The 21234-nt window shown below is 36.9% G+C and overlaps 1 protein-coding gene across 1 annotated transcript in view; it reads right to left on the reverse strand.

Annotated features, from left to right (window-relative positions):
• LOC149789638 (uncharacterized) overlaps positions 1-21234 on the reverse strand; it is a 138029-nt gene that overhangs the window by 3846 nt on the left and 112949 nt on the right. Inside the window, exons 4-6 of the mRNA XM_089973077.1 lie at positions 2222-2800; positions 1335-1441; positions 475-723 (exon numbers count right to left, since the gene is read on the reverse strand). Coding sequence (XP_089829203.1) covers positions 475-723; positions 1335-1441; positions 2222-2800 — 935 coding nt within the window. The remainder of the gene's footprint in view (positions 1-474; positions 724-1334; positions 1442-2221; positions 2801-21234) is intronic.

Below are 21234 nucleotides of genomic sequence, written 5' to 3' on the forward strand. Positions count from 1 at the left end.
GGAAAATAAAGCTTTTGCACAGAAAACATTTTCACTTTTCATCTGCATACACTATGACCTCTGCCTTCTGACAACCAAAATCAATAGGTTTCTTCTTTATCTCAAGTGAAAGTCATCCACAAAGCTTGGTACAGTTAGATCATGTAAAACCAAAGTTATAGTACAGGTAGATCACGTAAAACCAAAACCAAAGTTACAGTACAGGTAGATTATGTAAAACCAAAGTTATAGTACAGTTAGATCACGTAAAACCAAAGTTATAGTACAGATATATCATCTAAAATAAAGTTATAGTATGGAAATGATAAAGGCTAAAATTCACTGAATGGAAAATACTGAAATTTATATGATTCACCTTTGAAAGGTCTATAAATGTTAGAAGTTTTCCTGTTAACTTTACCTTGGCACCAGAAGTGTTTAGTGTAATGATTCAAAGGTGCATACATGTTTGAAGAACGTTTCTATACAATTTACCTTCACACCTGAATCTTTCAGCATCATGATTACTTGTTCCAATGGAATCCATCGGGTAGGTTTTTCCTCTCCCCAATGCGACTGTTCTGATGCTAATTCAAAAATTCTTCTTTTCAGTGTTTCCAGCATAGGATCATTATGGGTGTTATCAATGGCAATATCATCCATCAGGTGGCGTATGGTTGGCTTGTCTTTCAAAATGTAGCGGAGTTCCTTAAAGTACTTATCAATGACATCTTTTCGAGATTTCTGTAAAGAAAATGAATTAAACTGTAGTCATGTCATATTAAGTTTTGTGAGTGTCATTTACATTCTAAATCAAGCATACTTATAACCACTGCTGCTTATTTATTAGCAACATGACATTCTGTGTATCAATCTATCTATTGTATACTTTTGTATCAGACTGATTCCTTTTTTCTGTCCCTCCACATATGCCTGCACTTCACTCTCTTTCAATCTATCCTAAATATAGTTATTACCTCCATATTAAAACCACCTGTCTCCATAAACAATACATATCAATTATTTTATTATTTCATTATTCACCCTTTATCATAATTATTTATTTAAATATAGGAATTCAGTAATTCAGTACTAAATAATGCATTTCCACAAGTAATGCATACTGCTGAGTTTCATTTTCATTTTAATTTCACTATTTCTCCCCTAAAATGTCCTAAACAATGGTCATGGCCAAATGATGTTGTCTTGTCAAGAGCAAATGCCTCTATGAAACTTTTCTTCATATCCTCAAATATAAGACAAAATAGGAAAATATACCAACTTTAAGCAAATCAACTTATATACAAGTAAATCATTAATGCAAATTTTAAGAATTAAATTCTAACTTAATTTACCTCTGAAAGCTTATCCACATGTGTGCCAACCAGAATCACGTGAGGAATGTTGGCCTGAAGTGATGGTGCACATGTGTGTATTGAGTTCATCCAAATCTCAACCAGGTCTGAAAAAACAAACTACTTACTATATAACTGTAACAAGTAAACAAATAAATAATAATAATAAAAATAGTAATTTTCATTTCTAGCTGAATTTCTTTATTGTCCTCCATTAATAACAAATTACATAAAAACAAATTCAACAATGTTACATCCGTCTACAAAGCTACAATTAAGCGTTGGAGAAAAGTTATGTACACAGGACTGTTACACCCAGTTTGGGGTTGACGTTCAGTTGTGCAAGCAAATAAGTACGGAAAAATGCATATATATTATATTTTACAACTTGTATGTGTTATACCAAATATCTTACAGTTTAGACTGTACAAAGTAAACATATTCTGATCAAAGATATAACCAGTTTTTGAACTATTTTGATATGTTTTCCACATTTAATGTAAATAACCAGCATCCTTTATCCAGATACACATTAACAATTCATGTAAAAATGTCAATATCCTTTATTTGAATACACATTATACATTTAGCATACATAGCGATATCCTTTATTCCAATATGCATTATACATGTAGTGTCAATAACCAATACCATTTGTTCCAATATGCATTATACATTAGTGCAAATGGCAATACCCTTTACTTTCTTATGCCTTTTTTAAAACTTGTGTCAGTATGTAATTTTAAAGTTTTTTTTTTCAAAACAGCTCCCTAGAACTCCGGTAGCCTATTACATACAAGCGTCGAGGAAAAAAAACTTTCTCTCTAGCTCTCCATGTACTCCCATTCTCTTGGTTTCTTACTCATGGCTAAAAGCATTCAACTTACCATGAACTTTGCACAGTTTTATTCCCTCCATATCAATGAAACACCTGTCATCTTCTATGAGATCTGTGACTTGTTGACTGAGATCTATGACCAGGAGATACAGTGCACGACTTGTCAAAAATGTTTGATGAGTAGTATAGAAGGCATACTGCCCTGCAAAATCCCAAATTGACAACGCTGCATATTTCACTGTATCCTTCTCTAGTTTGTCAGCATGTTCATTTATCAAATGGATGATTTCCATCACTGCATCCTTCTTCTTCTCTTTCTCACTGGACTTTGCTTTACTCATTGGAACAGTAACAGTGCATGTTGTTTGGTCTGAATGTTCCACACCATGTCCACCATCCACCTTGATAACAGACAATTCTGCTTGCTGGGAGTATTCTAATTTAACTTCTTGGTCTGGTATTGGACTAGCTGATATATCATTGCTATGAGTTATATCGTCTTCAGAAGTTGGTTGCCTTTGGTAGATATCGTCTCTATGACCTTCTTGTTCCTGACTGACATCAGACTCCTGACCTGGTCCAGACAACAGTTTCATCAGTCGCTGAAGTCTCGACAATTTGTCAAAATCTTGCAAAAGAGAAAAGGTTATCTGTCCCTTTATCTAATTAATATATATATATATATATATATATATATATATATATATATAAAGTCTATTCTTGAGACAACATTCATGAATGAGGAAGACAAACATATGGAACTAAATATTTGTCCATACATATATGTACATGTAGATATATATATATATATATATATATATATATATATATATATATATATATATATATATATATATACTGTCCAAATATTTACTTTAATATATCACCTGGTCTCAAAGGATGTACTAATTTGCCCCATTCTAATTTCCTTCATAAATGTCACATATATGATGGTCACCTGCTGTTTACAGTCAGATATCAGGATGTACTAATTTGCCTCATTCTAACTTCCTTCAAAAATGTCACATATATAATGGTCACCTGGTTTCAGCAGTCAGACCTCAGGATTTACATCACTTAATAATGGTTTCTCACTGCATTAGGCAGTCACTGTGAGTTGGTTGGTTGTTTTTGTGGCTTAACAACATTTCTCTGCAAGATAGGCTATATAGGATGCCATTATTGATGGTGGAAGAAGAACTATCATAAATTGCTGGCAGCATTCTCACTTAAACCCACCCAGACAGAGCTGAGATGGCAATGATCAGTAAAGTCTGGTGCTACTGACCACTCTGCCAATATGTTACTGACACTGATCAGTGCAATTAAACAGAACATTTTCTTTACCAGGAAATGATTGTTTTCATAAAGAAAACTCACTTGAATCAATGTGTATTTATTACTACTGAGACTGAACAGTGCAATTAAACTGAACTTTTGCTTTACAAGGAAATCATTGTTTTCATAAAGAAAATCCATGTGAATCAATGTGCAAAACATTTATTTCATGCTTATGCACTCATGTACTTTATCTTATTATTTAAATCACATGGTGTGGCATTAGAAATCACTCTTATGGCCTTTTTGTTTGTCTGCTTAATTTGGCATATAAGAACATACTGTTTACATAGTTTATGAATGAATAATGCACATTAAACAATTTTGTTGATAGTGTAAGAATAATATGAGATAAACCTCTGTATAGAGGTCACCTGTGTAATAAGGCCAATATTGCATTTTCCCAAGGGTGGTTACTTTTGACAGGTTATACATATATACCATGTCTTGATCTTGTCATGCTGGAAAAAAAGTCTAAAAATGAGATTCATGCCTGAAGCAACAATTGTAAACATTTTGTTCAAGTAAAAAGTTTAAAAAGTTTGCTTGAACCTTAATTACTTTCAGTAATTTCAGAAACTACAATTCCAAACCGTATGTTGCTTAATGGATTATTGCTACATCTCAACTTGATTTAATCTATAAAATAAAAATAAATTCATATCGGCTGTCACAACCACAGGGCTCATATAATTGCTTCTAATTTGTAAATCGTATGTGTACTGTGTAATATAATATAGTACACGGATGACTGATATTTAACTTGTAAGCAACAATATGAATCTCTGTGGTGGTGGCAGTGATCATATTTCCATCATGTCAGGTGAACAAATTAACACATGATATCCAATAGGCTTATGGTCAATCTGTACTCAAGCTGTTTCATACCCCGTAGAAACTGGTCGTGTCATACCCAGTAGAAATTGGTCATTTCATACCCAAGGTGATGGTCATTTCATACCCAAGGTGATGGCCAATTCGTACCCATTATTGTACATGGTAAAATATACCGTATTGTCATACTTACCACTCCCTCTCTAATTACAAATCTATATTTTGTCTAATAAACTGTTTCTGCCATACAAATTGCTCGAGTAAAGCAAATCCCAAAACAATTTGCCCAAGCACTGATAAACAGTTGTATTCTTTTCACTAAATATTAGCATCTATCCATCTATCTTTCTATCTATCCATCTATATTCACATTGCAAAATAGGACAAAGCTGTCCAGGTTAAAATAATTGAATATGTCCTTTCCTTTGCAGTCCTTCAAGTCAGCAAACATTCCAATTTGTCTTGGTTTTATTCAGTAATGACTATCATGACTGAAAGAATTACAAATGTTTAGTCACCAAAGTCAACTATAAATTTCGCGATCTTTTAATAATGGGCTGCAAGCATATAAAAAGGTGTTGCTTAATTAGGTTTGTCATCTTCAATGACCAGTACTGGTATTATTGTGCAACTTTTGTCGACTGGTTACTCCCTGGTCTTCAAACTGTTGACCGTGGTAAACAATCCTGACTGACAAGAAATTGTTTGTAGACTGCCGGCCACAAAAACATATTTATGCAAAAGTTTTGGACAATTTCACCAATCACATGAAGCTCACACATTAGTGCATACATGCCAACCATTACACTTTTTTACACTAAATTACGCCTTACGTGTATCTGCTCGGATTATGCGTTTTTGGTATATCCCCCTCCCAAAAAAATTAATAATTTGTTTTCCAATGCAAGTGCCTTTGGATGGCTCTACTCCATTCTCATACAAGCGCTTTTTGACGCCTCTACACCATTCTCATGGAAGCGCCTTTCGATGCCTGCCGTAATTATCAGCCATTTTGAGTGGATTTTCATAGCACTACCTTCGTGGAAAAAAACCTATTAGATACTACATTCATTGCTGTGAATGACCATCATGTGGTCGCTGTTTACGGTCAGGTCGAAATCTTCTATTTAAAGTAACTGGGTCGTATTCGCAACTCTCACTCACTAAGAGTAGTTATGTCGGTCCCCGTGAATGCAGAGAATAACCTTTGAGCAAATGCTCATATGTATAAAGTAATGGACTAAAATTATACATGTGCAGACATTTAGATAGCCTTTGCACAGTTGTATCAGTTTACATAAATTGGATGATACAGGCAAAACAAATGGAACAGTAAAGTTAAAACAAATTGTCTAATGGGTTTGACTGTATGTTGATAGTTCAAGAACTGGGTGATAGAAACACATTTCTGCATAATTCCTCTTGTTGGAAAGTTTGCCACAGGGAATTTTGTTTCTTCTTCTGAAAGCAAAATTCAAAGAAAGCCACCATTACCAGCAGGGCCAGTCCACCCGGCAGTGTACACAACCAGCCCCACAGCCTACCAGCCAGCCTCGCCGCCATTTAATACCACCTAACAAAGGTAATCATAGATTAATCAAAAGGGGAATAGTAAGTTTTTATTAAACCTTCGGGTACCATTATTCTGTGCCATTTTTCACATTTTTATTAACTCTACATCAAATCTACTAAGTTAACCTATAATTATTCTAAACCATCATCTATTTAACCAGCAGCAGAGAGTCTGAGCCCAGGACATTTTCCGACAAACAGAACCATCTATCGAAAACACTCTTGATAGATGGGTCTTATTTCACAAAATAAATCCTCTATTCAGAAAAATATGATAAATAACTCTTCTCTGCTGACCAAGAGAAGTTATTTCAACAAAAATAACTAACTATAAAAAATACTTCTTGACGATGGGACGGTCGACGAAACAATTGAGGGCTCAGTCTCTCTGCTGCTAATCATGTAAATATTTTAGGATTTCTAGTTAAAAATTTAAGTTAACAATAATGGCCAACATTGGAAAAGCACATTCTGCTAAACTAGCTCGAGAGCGACTAGAAGCAATGAAAAAATTTCTTCCTGTTCGTGATAGTGTCAGACAAAAATTACAAGCGAGACAGCTTGCACAAGTTGAATTTGCAACAGGTGCAGAAGAATTATTTAAACCCGTTACAACAGCTACTGAAAAAGCTGCGGTGGTCACCAAAGAAGCTTTATTGGGAGATAAAAAGGGTATTCTTCCAGTGTTAAAACAAACCGCTGAGCAAACTGAAAAGATTGCTAGAAGAACCAAACAAACAAAAAAGATTTTAAGTGATCTTCCAACTGATATAGCTGCAGCTCAACCTCCACCCGTCGGCGAAGAAATACTTGAAGGTATTGGGCAAATTCGTACTGAACTCGCGTCCAAACCAATAAAGGAAAATATTGGACTGATTGCAAAATTTAGGGAGGGTTTTGCTGAAGATATTAAAAATACTACAAGAGAAGAATTGCCCAGAAAAATATTAATTGGTATGTTTAATAAATCTAGTATCTTAAAACCCGGTTTTGAAAACATGAATGATGATAATTTTATTAAATGGATATATCGTATATATAAAAACAAAAAACAAGCCAGAGACGATGATTTAGAATACAGAGGTCTCCTTGAAGAAGTAAAAAGAGTTTATAACGAACAGGTAAAACAACTAGAATCCTCCCAGCAGAAACCTTCTACACCTTTACAACAACAACGGCGGAGGATAATAGATACTGACCTAGTCCCATTAGGTGAATATGAGGTTGCATCTGAACAAAGTCCACGTCATCAAAAATCCGAGCCAACTAGGTCGCCGATAATTGGTTTAACAACATCTCCTGAAAGTCTACCGCAAGATGTTTTACCCCCAAGAATTGTAAGACAACAACCAAAAACCGGATCTGGTCTAGCTGTTTGCCCTGATAATATCATCAATGATGCATCACGGCTAGAAGTTCTCATCGGAGGAAAACGAGCTGGAAATAACTCACCAGAAATAATTAATGAAGCAGCTGATATGTGTCAGCGACTATTTTGCGGCAGTATCATGGATACTCACATCTATCGGGAACTTATTGATGAACTCGTCGACAGCGATTAGAGAAATAACAATTAAATAAATGATAGTACACAATTCTCATCGTAGACCAGTCATGGTCAGGGTTGTAAATTCATGAGTACCTGTATACAAAATGTCTTATGGAAACGGATTAGGCGATGTTGTTCAGGGTTCATTTGCGAGAATGGCACCTAAAGCAATACCGATCGCAAAACAATTATCGATGAAAGCCATTGATGTTATTAAAGATAAAGCTATTGGCGCTGCTGGTAGCGCTGCCGGTAAAGCATTCACGGCAATCAAGGATAGACTAGCACGACTGATACGCAGAAAACCTCCACCGGTAAAATTACCAGCCACCGCAGACATGCCAGCAAATGTCAGTAAAGTAATAAATGAAGCCGCAAATCAAAAAATAACAGCGCTGATAAAAAAACCTGAACAAATAAACACAAGTTTGGTGGCGGGGAGTGGTCTTCATTTTAGACGATAACTTCTATAATAAAATGTTTAAACGGGAATCCGACCCAGCATTCGACATAGACGAACCGGTTCTTAAAAATGAATCAATGCGTGATTATCAGTATTAGTCTTATGACGCACGAGAACCAAATAAACGAAGACGAATTGAACTTCAGGTTCAGGATACCAGCAGATATTTCATGCCCGCTGAAGCATTTATTGAAATAGAAGGTGAAATTAAAAAAGCAGACAACACAGACTACGCGGATGAATTTAAAGTCGGTTTTGTCAATAACGGAATTATGGCCTTGTTTGATAGTGCTATTTACATGATTGATGGAAAAATATTGAAACGATTCAGAAGGATGTCGATGTTGCTACAACAATAATTGGTCTAGCAAGATATTCTGATGATTATACAAGATCAGCTGGTCCATCAATGATGTTTGCCAAGGATAATTCTAATAGTCCTGAACCAAATTCTATGATTATAGGTGATGTGAGAAACGCAGCTGGTACTGCGGAAACACCTGCAGTAACAGGGCTAAATGAAAATTACAATTTAGGTTTCGCTTTGCGTAAATCAATGTTGAAGGATGAGAGTAGAAAACTTTCTTGTGCGATTCCGCTGTCGCATACCTTTGGATTTTGCCGAGATGTCAGAAAGGTAATTTTCGGAGCAAAACATACCGTTGTACTTGTTAGAAAAGCCGACGACAATGATGCGATATGGCGAGAAGATGGTGCTGGTGCTGGTGACGCTGGTAAAGTATTAATAACAAAACTATCACTGTGGATGCCGGTAATGACTCCTGCAATTGCCGAAGAACAACGACTGCTTTCTTTTATGGATCAAGGTGGTAAAACGCTGCTATCGTGGCTTACAACAACCACAGATATTATTCAAAGTACCATCAATGGTTTATTCACGTGGAATATAGCAACACAGCAAGGGGTTTCCGCGCCGCGACATATTTTCATTGCTCTTCAGGATATTGCACGAGTGGGTAATCAAACATGTTCGCATATGATCTTTGACAAATTTGGTGTCACTGACGAAAATAAACGGACATCAAGAACCATCCGATAACATAATGCTAAATTTTGATAACAATCATGTTGCACGTGCATATCAACGATTGACAAAATATCTAGCGCGCGATCTAAATATCGACACTGGTTTGCAAATATCACAATTGGATTTTATCTCTCATTATCCAATCTATTACTTCTCGCTGGAGCATCTTGATCAATATAATCGCACACGAACCAACGTTGTCAACGATCATCGAAGTCGCTACACCGGGTTACGCCATAGATATCTATAACAGTTCAATCAGAACAGTATTAGGATGGCCTGAAGTCGCTCCACCGACACCACCAGCACCCGAAAAGTCTGATTATATCACTGACGCGCAGTCATATCACGGAATTACCCCGTTATACAAACAACATCTGGATCATGTGAAAATAGCAGCGTTTGATGGCGAGATTTCCCCCTACAAAGATGACAGCGATATTGAGTGGCGGTTCGGTGGCTACCCACCCCGTCCAAGTGTGGGATATTATATATTTCACGTTCGCCTGAGCGAAATTACTGAATATTTTAAAATTAATAATAAATTACATAAAACACATCTAGTGCAGCTACGGCAACGCTTCCAAGAATATCTTTCCGACGTAACGGGTTCACGCAGCGAAATCATCAAACAAATTGAGATATTAAATCAGCTTGCCGCGGATATGGAATATATTAACCAGCGAATAATTCAGGCAACAAATGACAGTAAACCCGATAATAAACGACGATTTCTCGATAAGTTCTCGCTGAAGGAAGCTGAGCTACCGAATTATAAATTACCAGGATACGTTTCCCCGGTCATCTTACGAAGATACGTCACTGATATCGTCAATGAGTATTTCGATGACATACTTGAACAGCACAAGCGAATACTGCCACAGCCAATTATCCTCAGACACGATAATTCCACCAGCGGTGATGGCTGACATATTTCTCCGGGCATCGTAAATATCACTGATGTCGTCACGGTCAATCTTGTGTGTGATGCAATCCACGGCAGTTACAACATAGACACAACAACGTCGAATCAAGCCCAGCAAGGGTTTATATTATACTCATTTACTCCTAAAGAACCACCTGGATTTTTGATTGTACAAGAGCCAATCAATCCAGCATTTCTGCGGTGTCTGAATCCAACGCTGACAAGGATGAATTTTAAAGTCACTGACCAACTGGGTAGACTTTTGGACCTGAGGAATGAAATTATTAGTATTGATTTGCTGGTAAAGTCGTAGAGTGTTTTACACTCCAAGGATTTTCAATTAATAATATCATATTATAATAATGTCTTACAGGAAGTGTCAGGACTTCGTGAGAAATTCAAAGAAGTATTCGGAATCATCTTCAGATGAAACACAATGTGTTTCCGACGATGATGATTTTATTGTTAGTGACGAAGATGAAAATGTCTCTGATATTTCCACTGACAGCGATGAAACACAAAGTGTTTCGGATTAAACTGACAGCGACGATGATGATAGCCCGGTTGGCGTTTCCAGAGACATCACCATCAGCGACAGCACTGTCGTAATAAATTATATTAAATAAACGCGAATAACATAGCAAATGTATCAGCACGTGAAATGTTTCATACATGACAAGCGCGCGCTTGAAGAATTCATCCGAAAAATATTTACCGGAAATCATTTCCCGGGTTATGTTAAAATAATCATCGATAAGTACGGCAATGATGATTTTTTACTGACAGAATTTCAGCTGAAGCAATTCCGCGAAAACAATATCACGATGATTACTTGTGACGCAGACCAAATCTTCAATGTTGTTCACTGGTGCATTTCACGGGATCATCTTGATAAGATACTGCAGTGAAAATCCTTTAGGATTTCTAAAAATGTCTTTGACATTTCCATCCTTTGAAAATATTTTACTTTATATATATTTTTTTACCACTGACAATTTCGCTGATTCATAACGGTATTTTGCTATGAAAATCAACAATCGCGGACAGTTGCAGAATTTTATTATACTGTTTTTTCTGCAACATTCCAAAGTGCTGATTTTGATAGGGTATGTGCTAGCAAAAATTAACAAAACAGTTGACGGTGCTGATTTTTTTACGGTATTTCCACGAAAAATTTAACAAAACAGACCAAAGTCACAAATTTTGTGGGGTATTTCCACGAAAAATTTAATAAAACAGTCCACGGTGCTGATTTTGATAGGGTATTTCCACGAAAAATTTAACAAAACAGTCCACGGTGCTTATTTTTTTATGGTAATTTCTATAAAAATCAACGAAATTGGACAGTTGCAGAATTTTAGTATAATATTAATTTTCCTACTTTTTTCGCAGAAAATCAGACGACGAGGACAGTTGCAATAAATTTATTATACTGTTTTTTCTGCAAAAGACCAAAGTCACGAATTTTGTGGGGTATTTCCACGAAAAAATTAACAAAACAGACCAAAATCACAAATTTTGTGGGGTAGTTCCACGAAAAATTTAACAAAACAGACCAAAATCACAAATTTTGTGGGGTATTTCCACGAAAAATTTAAAAAAAACAGAGCAAAGTCACAAATTGTGTGGGGTATTTCCACGAAAAATTTAACAAAACAGACCAAAGTCACAAATTTTGTGGGGTATTTCCACGAAAAATTTAACAAAACCGACCAAAATCACAAATTTAGTGGGGTATTTTGCTATGAAAATCAACAACTGTGGACAGTTGCAGAATTTTACTATGATATAATTTTTTTCACTGACAATTTTCGCTGGTATTTTTGCTATGAAAACCAACGAAATCAGACAATTGCATAATTTGGACGGTAAAAAAAATATTACTTTTTTTTTACTTCCTTGACGCTGTCAAGGATTTCACTTCCAAGTAAAATGCAATCAAGGTGAAGTATTTACTTCTGAAAATCCTAAAGGATTTTCGTGACTGACTTCGTCATCCGTGACGAAGCTTTCATTGCTTTCTAAATTCTCTGGATTTTCATCTTTGACGCTGTCAAGGGACATACACTGTTTCAATTTTCTGACCCGATTATTAATTATCTTCTTTGTTTCATACTCAGCTGCCAGTGCCAGCCTGATCTTTTCGATTGCACGAGACAGTGGAACAAATTCATTTATTTGTGCCTCCGCTGCGCTGGCCAGTGATTTATACAAATTATTTTGAATCATCTTTATAAATCGATATTGAGCAGGAAGAATATAATGCCCTACACATTTAGCTTCATATAATGATTCAAAATCAGAATAGTTTCAACATTTAGTAATATTTTAAATCCTTGTTTTTCTAATTTTTTAATAGCATCAATCACATTGTTGATATTTTCTCGATTCATATTTATATATATTTTTATATATTTAAAATAAAAAAACATCACATCTCTCTCTTATCAACTGAGTTAACACTGCATTTTAGCAAGCTTGTACAGTAGTATTTGAAATTCTAAAGAATTTTAGTGATAACGAAAAATAATTTTTTGATTGTCTTTTGACAACGCGGATTTGGTTATATTTTTCGCCACGGAGTGTATTGAGAATCTGTGAATACCAAAATACTTGCCAGCTGCATATGTCGATTGAAATGTTATTTCTTCATTTGTATCTACATTTATGGATGTAACTCTCCTGGCTCTTTTATTGTTACGGCCAGTATTACCAGCCCTACAATTCTGGCTTTGTGTCACAGCTCTTAAATTAGATAAATTATTATTAAGTTTATTACCGTCAATGTGATCAATTACAAGACCTTTTTTGATCTCTCCGCGGGAACACTCGTACACGATCCTGTGAATAAGATAACATTTCTTTCCAACAACAAGTATTAAATAACCAGCATTATTAACAACACCAACTGTTTTTTTCAATCTGATATTTCTGACTATTCCCTCTCGAGATGCTTCGTAATTCTTGATTGTGGGATGTGGGACAAATTCTTGGCTCATTATATAATAATATATTTGTCTAATTTATAATTTGTCTGAAAACTTAGTTATATAATCACTCTCGGATTTTAGCGCGTCTCCGTTATTTTTTTATTGTAATGTCGCTTGAGTTCACGGTATCGTTTTCCCCCGCACCCCGCACATAATTGTGTTTTACCCCTGACACCAATACCACATCGCAGGCAGGGTATGGGTCCTGTGCTTCCTCGTTTGATGCTTTGTATATGTTCGCCGCAGAATTACTTCCTACAGGACTTACCACAGACTGTTACGGATCCAACTTTTAACCACTTGCAATTATTCATTTGTATATATAATATTTCTTATTTAAATATTTGTCTTAAATATAATATGACAGTGTTTTCGAAATTATCCGCAGTTGGCGCCGGGAGATTCGATCTTGACAGGCTAAACCCGGATCCACGACGACGGCATCTAACTGATCTGTTTAATATTATCAACAAGGGTAAAAAAGAATTTCGCGACGACGGAGCCTCTCATGTATGGTCGTCATTTAAAATTATCCGCGATATTAACAAGGTCAATATCATTGCCGAACTCTTCTTCGGTGATGAGGTCATCATCGATGCCACAATGACTGATGCCCGAGCATAAACAATTATTGATTATATTGATTTTCATCAACGTAAACAGAAATATATTTTCAGAATAAAATTTATCGTGAAAGTAGATTCCGATGAGTGGATTATCCGTGACAAACTTGACCCTATTCTTGCTAACGGAAAGACAATTCTGTTAAGTAGCAATTCCAAACAAGGAATGCTGACCGGAATTGATATACCATATTACGCTCGATCGTATCCTGTAACCGCAGTCATTTATGGAATATATCCGGTAAAAAAAACAAAAATTGATAAACTCACCCCGATGAAAACTTCGACGGTGTTGAATTGTGTAGCCGAGCGAGTAATGGAACATTTTAAAAACGCAAAACGAGGGATTGGTTTAACCGACCTGCGACGTAAAAAAAATAACAGCGTGGACTGAATCGGTTAAAGATACCGGGGCAACAATAAATGATGTTGCTGTGCTATCAAGTAAATTAGAATACTCAATAACAGTAAAAACACTAACCGGAGAAATATTATACAGTTCGAACCATTATAAAAAGTCTGGAACACCAATTGAAATTATTGATCATAACTATCATGCCTGGATTGATGCGGTTACAATATTCCCACGAGATCGTGTTGTCAAATTTTATCGCGGAAACATATACGAGGTTATTTACGCGCTGAGTAAAACCGACCCTGTGTCAGTGTGGTTATTTAGGAGCTCTGAAGATGGCGACTATGATCAATTTGTGAGACCGAACGGAGAATTATACAGAACGGAATCGTTGCACCAGGAAATGAAAAAGCTAACAGAACAATATGTGAGAAATGCTAGCGATGAGCAGTTATTGGTTAATTGTTTTACAGTTCCAAGTGTTGCCGCTCACGCCGCCAGAGAAAGAAATTCGTGGAGACCAACCCGAAGTCAGTTTCTTTCAGATATACAGTTAAGTTGTGTCGAGTATGGTCATGGCAGGTTGTGGAATACCCGATATGACTACCGGGATATGATTTCCGTGGATATGATTGCTTGCTACCCAGGAAGCTTTCTCGGGAACGGCGAGTGCCGCGAATACTTTAAGCGATTCGGACACCCCACGAACTCGATGACACGAGTCGCCATAAACGGCAGTTTACCCGACGCTGACCTGACAGGATTTGCTCGTGTGACTTCGTTTGTATTTGCCACGGGACTTCATCCGATCAGTTATGTTTGGTTTGGCAGACACTTCGTCGAAAAACGCTGGGTACCAATAGTGTTATTGCGATATATGCTTGACAGCGGCATGCTGGTATCGTTGACCGTCAGTGAAGCAATCATATGTTATCGACCGCAGACATCAGTTTGGTTACCAACACCAGAACGTGTAACTCTCGAAGAAGTTATCGAAGAATGGACACAAGCACATCCAGAAACTCCTCTTGATGCTATCCGCGAAGGAGCTCCTGAAATTCTCAAGATTAAACTCAAAAACAGTGAAAGTACAGCGAAAGATCTTGGACGAAGAATAATCGGTAAATTTACTCAGGGTGCAGCATTTGATCATAAAATGCATCACTCGCGGTTGATTATCGATGAAGCTGAATTGGATTATTCAATCGCCGACGCGGTTGCCAGAGACATATTTTGTAACAGGGAGGATGTGTTCTTGTCCGACGGGAAAAAGTTGGGCACAATTGTAAGTTATATCGACGGAGAATCGCCTCAATACACACATTTGAGATCTTCAATGCTGGCTTATGTTTCTATAAATTTGTTATCGATGGTAAATCGATTTCCTGACCCATACCATACTGGTATGGCAGTAAGAGTTGCCACGGATTCATTTTATATCGACAAGAAATATTCAGAATCACTGACCGATATAATGAAATTCTGCGGCGGAGATGAATGGAGTTCGTGGAGAATAAAAGCGGAGATGCTGCACGAGTATTGTAAATCCGCTGATGTTGCAATCGAGGACGATTATTGTAAATCAACAATGCCAGAAATATATTCCGCACCGTCTGTGGATGATCCAATCACCAGACATAAAACTGTTTATTTGAACGGGCCAGGAGGGTCTGGTAAAACAACTCGAGCGATTGAATTATTTGGAAAATCGGATATGATTGTGCTAACACCTACACACAGACTCGCCAGGGAGATGAAACAACGAGGAGTCAATTCTTGTACTTATCACAGCTTTTTCAAATATAGCAGCGGTGTGTGGACGTCAGATCAAATGGGAACAAAATATATCAATGATATAATAATTTGGGATGAGATATGTACGGTGCCACTGGAAACGTTAAAAACATTTCTTGATTGGCTGTTAACGAAAAATACTGCAGTGATTATGTGCGGCGATCACGGTCAACCACCTCCGTTTGTCGGCGCATCTCCTAATGATTGGCTGAGGAATTATGTTGATTATTACGAAGAAGTGTCTGATGATTACCGAACACTTGATGCAACGTTGAAAGAATTTAAAACATTAATCAGGCTACAAACGAATAAAATTCAATGTGAAATCATGCGCAAGATGATTCCTGAAACTTCGATGAGTGACTTTTACGAGTGTGGAAACCAGACGATTTGATAGTGGCAAGTAGAAAGATAGTCAGAGACACACTTCAACAACAGCTATTTCAGTTACAACAAGAACAGTTTCCAATGCTGCCAACGCCGTTATGTTATAGACCAGCTGATATGCGGTTACAAAATATAGATGTTGATATTCCAGGAAAGACAGAGAAACATAATTTAGTATTGAATGATATTGTGTTAGTTGACATCGATGCTGCCGAGGATGCACTAGCGATGAATAAATCCCCGTGGACGCTAGGATACGCAATGACCATTCATTGTTCTCAAGGACTGACTATCTCTGATACAACTGTCTGGATCATTGATGATCGAATCGAATGGTCAAATTTAGTCTACTTGGCTGTGTCCAGAGTCAGAAGAATATCTCAACTGCGAAGGATTGTCTTGAATGAATCAAACGCTGATAAAATTAATAATGAAAACAACAGCGATGGTGATGTAATAAGAAAAAAAAACTCGCCGGTTACAAACAGAGTGACAAAAAAAATAATCGCGATTTTGATCTTGATGTTGAATTTATTAACGCCTTGAAACAACAACAGAATAATCACTGTGCGAGCTGTAATTGCATAATGCTATGGCAGTATTCGAATAAAAATTCAAGACAATTTACCGCAGACAGAAAATATAACAGTCGTGGTCATACACGTGATAATGTCATGTTGACCTGTCTTGAGTGTAATCGACGTCGGGGTGCCAGCGCTAGTTAAGTCACTTCAGTGATTTTGGCGGCAATTGTGTGTCCTCGGGAATTACCTGAAGTTGCTCACGGGTGAATCCGCGTTGAGGAGCAGTTGAATCCAACCTGTAGATTGCTGGTCTGCCAGTGGATCTTGTCACGGTGGATATCTTATGTGTGGTAACACTCCAAATGGGATCAGTCACTCTTCGTTTATCACCTTCAAGTTCACCTGGTTCATATAAATATCTTACAGTAACATTACCCAGTATTTGCTGTTTTTCTTTCTTTCGTTGTAGTGGTATATTTTTTTTCGTGATCGCGATGGAAGGTTTCATGTTGGTTGTTTCGAGTTATTTCATTATTTAGTGCAGTTATCACACTTGGTAATCTTGCAACCCATTCGCGCGATCTCGTATCCTGAATAAATTCCTTCGCGTATTGATATCCAAATAACCGCTCAGCAAGTGTTCGATTGAATCGCTCAACAATTGCCTGATCACGGTGAATTTCAGTATGTCCTCGTCTGATGGTGACGTTATGTTGCTTCATCAACGATGATACTGCACCTTGAAATTCTTTGCCAGGATCAACTTGTAATAAATTTGGCCAACGTAGACCACGTTGATAAATTCGTTTAAACGCAGAAGCAACCTCAGATGCTGTTTTAGTCGTTAACGGTTCAGCATCTTTGTATCTACTTGCAACATCAACTACAGTTAACGCGTACTTGTATGTACGTCTTCGGATAGTATCATGTGGCAGAAATAATATATCAGCCTGATGAACCTCATTTGGTACACTAACATCGAAATGTGCAAAGCGAATTTGTTTAGGGCGCGGTAGATAAACTTGCCATATTGCCTGTCGGGATAACCAATTTTTAGCAGCAACTTTTGTAACTTTTGCTGCTTCAGCGAGTTTACTAATTGCTGCGTTACCTCTCCAGTATCCGCTTGGGGAATAATAAATCGACTCCATTGGAAATGCTTGCATTTCTATTAATTACCCAGCGCCTAATACAAGCTTAGATTTCATTGCAGTTTTTATCAACCAGGATGCTAACCGTTCCTTGAAAGATTTATCAGGGATGGCATTTAACGCGTGAATTAATTTCACATCCTCGAGATGGCGCTGTTGCAAATCCTTGCTTCGGTAAGCTACATCATGAGCATGGCACGCGCTATCAATAGCGTTTATCGGATACTCACCTGGTTTTGGCTGATCCTAAGCATCAAGTCTGATATCAAGTCGGGTTCCTGGACCACAGTAATTATAGCCTGGAAGATGTTTTTCTCCTGGATATTTAGCCCACGGAGCTCCTGGTAATTTTCCTAACTTGGCTGTGATATCACCTCCTTTTTTTTTAATAAATCTAAACATTTTTGTGCCACATCGTTCACACTTGCCTGTAAGCGCTTGTCGGTTATTTTGTGTTGTAATTGTTGTTGTATCCCCAGTTGGGGTATGTGCTCGACATTTCACACAATATAAATTCATATTTATTTTATGATATATCAAATGGAGATCACTGACTTTTCTGCGTCAAAGCGATGAGAGCCAGTCAAACATAACTCAGTGCTACCAAATTCAATCCGAATGATTATCATAGGTCCATCTGGGTCGGGTAAGACACAGTTGTTACTTAATTTAATAATGAAGTGGATGAAGTGGGATCAATTATATTTGATAGCCCCGTCTGTGGACAATCAGCGATGTTATCAGGTGTTAAAAGATTTTAACGAAAGTGCAAAATCGATAATGGAAAATCAAAGTGATTTTCACGAAGATGTTATTGATTTTATAACTGATCTCAATGAAGCACCGAGTATCGATGATATTGATGGGAGTATTAATAATTTAGTCGTGTACGATGATATCATGTTGGACAAACAATCAAATCCTGCCAGGATATTTTCACGTGGCAGGCACAAAAACGTTGATGTGATTTATGTAACTCAACGGTATACACAAATTCTGAAAGTGATCAGAGATAACTGTAACATTCTTGCGGTATTTAACGGCGTTGTCGCACATACGTTACAAAATATTCATCGGACTTGGTGTAGCGGTGACATGGACATCAATAAATTCAGAAATTTCTTTAGTCATGCTCAGGCAAAACCACACAGATTTGTAACAATAAATTTACATGATCCTCGTACACGGTATCGAGTTGGGTTAGATACAATTTTTAACTAGAAATCCTAAAATATTTACATGATTAGCAGCAGAGAGAAGTATTTTTTATAGTTAGTTATTTTTGTTGAAATCACTTCTCTTGGTCAGCAGAGAAGAGTTATTTATCTTATTTTTCTGAATAGAGGGTTTATTTTGTGAAATAAGACCCATCTATCAAGACTGTTTTCGATAGATGGTTCTGTTTGTCGGAAAATGTCCTGGGCTCAGTCTCTCTGCTGCTTAACCTTTAAACTTGTAACTTAAATTAATATAACGCCATTTACCAAACATTTAATCATTCCTACAGTTAAGAAAATTGATTTGAGACGCTGAAATAATATTCTTTTAAAAATGCAACAGGCGCTAGGAACCATGCTAGCACCCACCTGAACAGTATTCTTACACGCTAACAATTAAGTTAAGCACTGAGATTTAACGTCATGTGAAATAAAGACTGCAATTCAACCGCAATATATTCAATTTCAATCTATCATAAAATCTCTTAAATCAATATTAATCAAAAGTGAATAACTATTTAAATAAAACACTAATAAGAGTATAATTATCAAACTTAAAACTAACATACAAAGTAAATTCACTGAACAAAGAACATACATTTTACTACACCTGAATAAACTAGACGCACGCACTAGGTTCTGAAGATTACAGATTTGGCACCTTTTTCCAAACCCTCCCCAGGCAATCATATTAGACAAAGACGTAGGAAGGGATAATTGGCTCAAACAGTTGAATCAACTGATATTGAAATCATAAACACTAGGTACCATACTAACATCCGCCGTAGCAGCATTACCTCACAACAATAAAATTATTGTAAACATAGTGAGTATATCTGCAACAGGCCATTTAAACCTATAACTAACCGTAATATATTCAAATAATTCAATATATTACCCTACCCTACATTTTATTAACTAAACCCAAGTAAAAACAATAAATAAATAGCATATAAATAATTTAAAGCAAAGTAAAAAATAAATAACAAAACTAAAAATAAAAAAACTAAACATTCAAACATGTCTAAACCAGAACCAACATATAAAACCTCATTCAGCAAATTTGGATAGGAGAAAAAACAACCACTCAAACAAAATGGCCAAAACCCCAACACCAAACAGGACCCCTAATGACCCCTGTGGAAGCCACCAAAAAACTATGCCAAACAACCCATAACATAGTGGGAGCATAGACACCAGCCCAACCACCACCACTGACACCTTGGTCAGAACATTAAATCTTACAGACATAAGGTCCCCCACCCCCCACATACGAACTCACCCAAGCTAGCTGCATTTCAAACCGTAAGTAGCAGTCCAAACTCAACTCCTCCCTTTATCTCACACGTCACTTTTTCCAAATTACACCAGAGTACAGGACCAGAAAATAGTGACCTTAACGACACACTCCCGATTCTAATTAATGACTCAGCAAGAACAGAAGTAACACAAGTCAAACCCTCTATATACGAAATCAACCAAAATCTTTCATTAACACATTAACCCCCGGCGCCGAGTATACTTGTACTTTGCATCCCTGATCTCGCGCGTGCCTCGCTAAAGTGGCTGAGTTTGCATAGCTTGTATCCCGAGCGCAGAGTTTCAGAGGCAGCATTTAGCAAGGCCTCTCTCCCGCACGACGAGTTAACAAATAAAATAATAACAATTTTATTCCATGTAGCCCCCTCTATAAAAATCTGCAATCCAATTGCTGTCAGATAGTCTCAGGGATACAGACACTGGAAAGGCTAACACTGATCTAGGTGATCTCTGCAAGTATGCTTCAAAGGACTGCCTAGCTGTTTGGCTATGGGGTAATGTGTTAACACCCACTGGAAAACCATGAATCACAATCAGAATTACCAAAACAAACTTGCATAAGGAAACTGATAACCCCACTCCAACCTACAAAATCCAAAACCCAGGAAAATCATACAGCAATAGAATCAATCTCTCAATCAGCAACCTCACAATTTGACACAACTTTAAACCACCAAAAAGGAAACCATTCATTGCAGCCAAACCCCATGGCCATCAAAGTACACCAAAACCATAGAACAAGAACAACAATGTGAAATGGCAGAATTCTTAGATAGTGTAGATAGTCAATTCTGGAACAAAAAAAGTGAAAAAACAAGTGACTAAACAAACTTAGGTAGGGCGAAGCTACCCATGAAAGAACTAAACAAAGAAATGCAGCCCACAACAAACCCACTAACAGTGACTAACCATGAGCGAAATCAAACCGAAATAACCATAAACAACACTAACGAAAAGGAATTAAACAGGCAA

The sequence above is a fragment of the Sinohyriopsis cumingii genome, chromosome 10, assembly GCF_028554795.1.
Source record: "Sinohyriopsis cumingii isolate HCF-2022 chromosome 10, ASM2855479v2, whole genome shotgun sequence".
Taxonomy (NCBI): Eukaryota; Metazoa; Mollusca; class Bivalvia; order Unionida; family Unionidae; genus Sinohyriopsis; species Sinohyriopsis cumingii.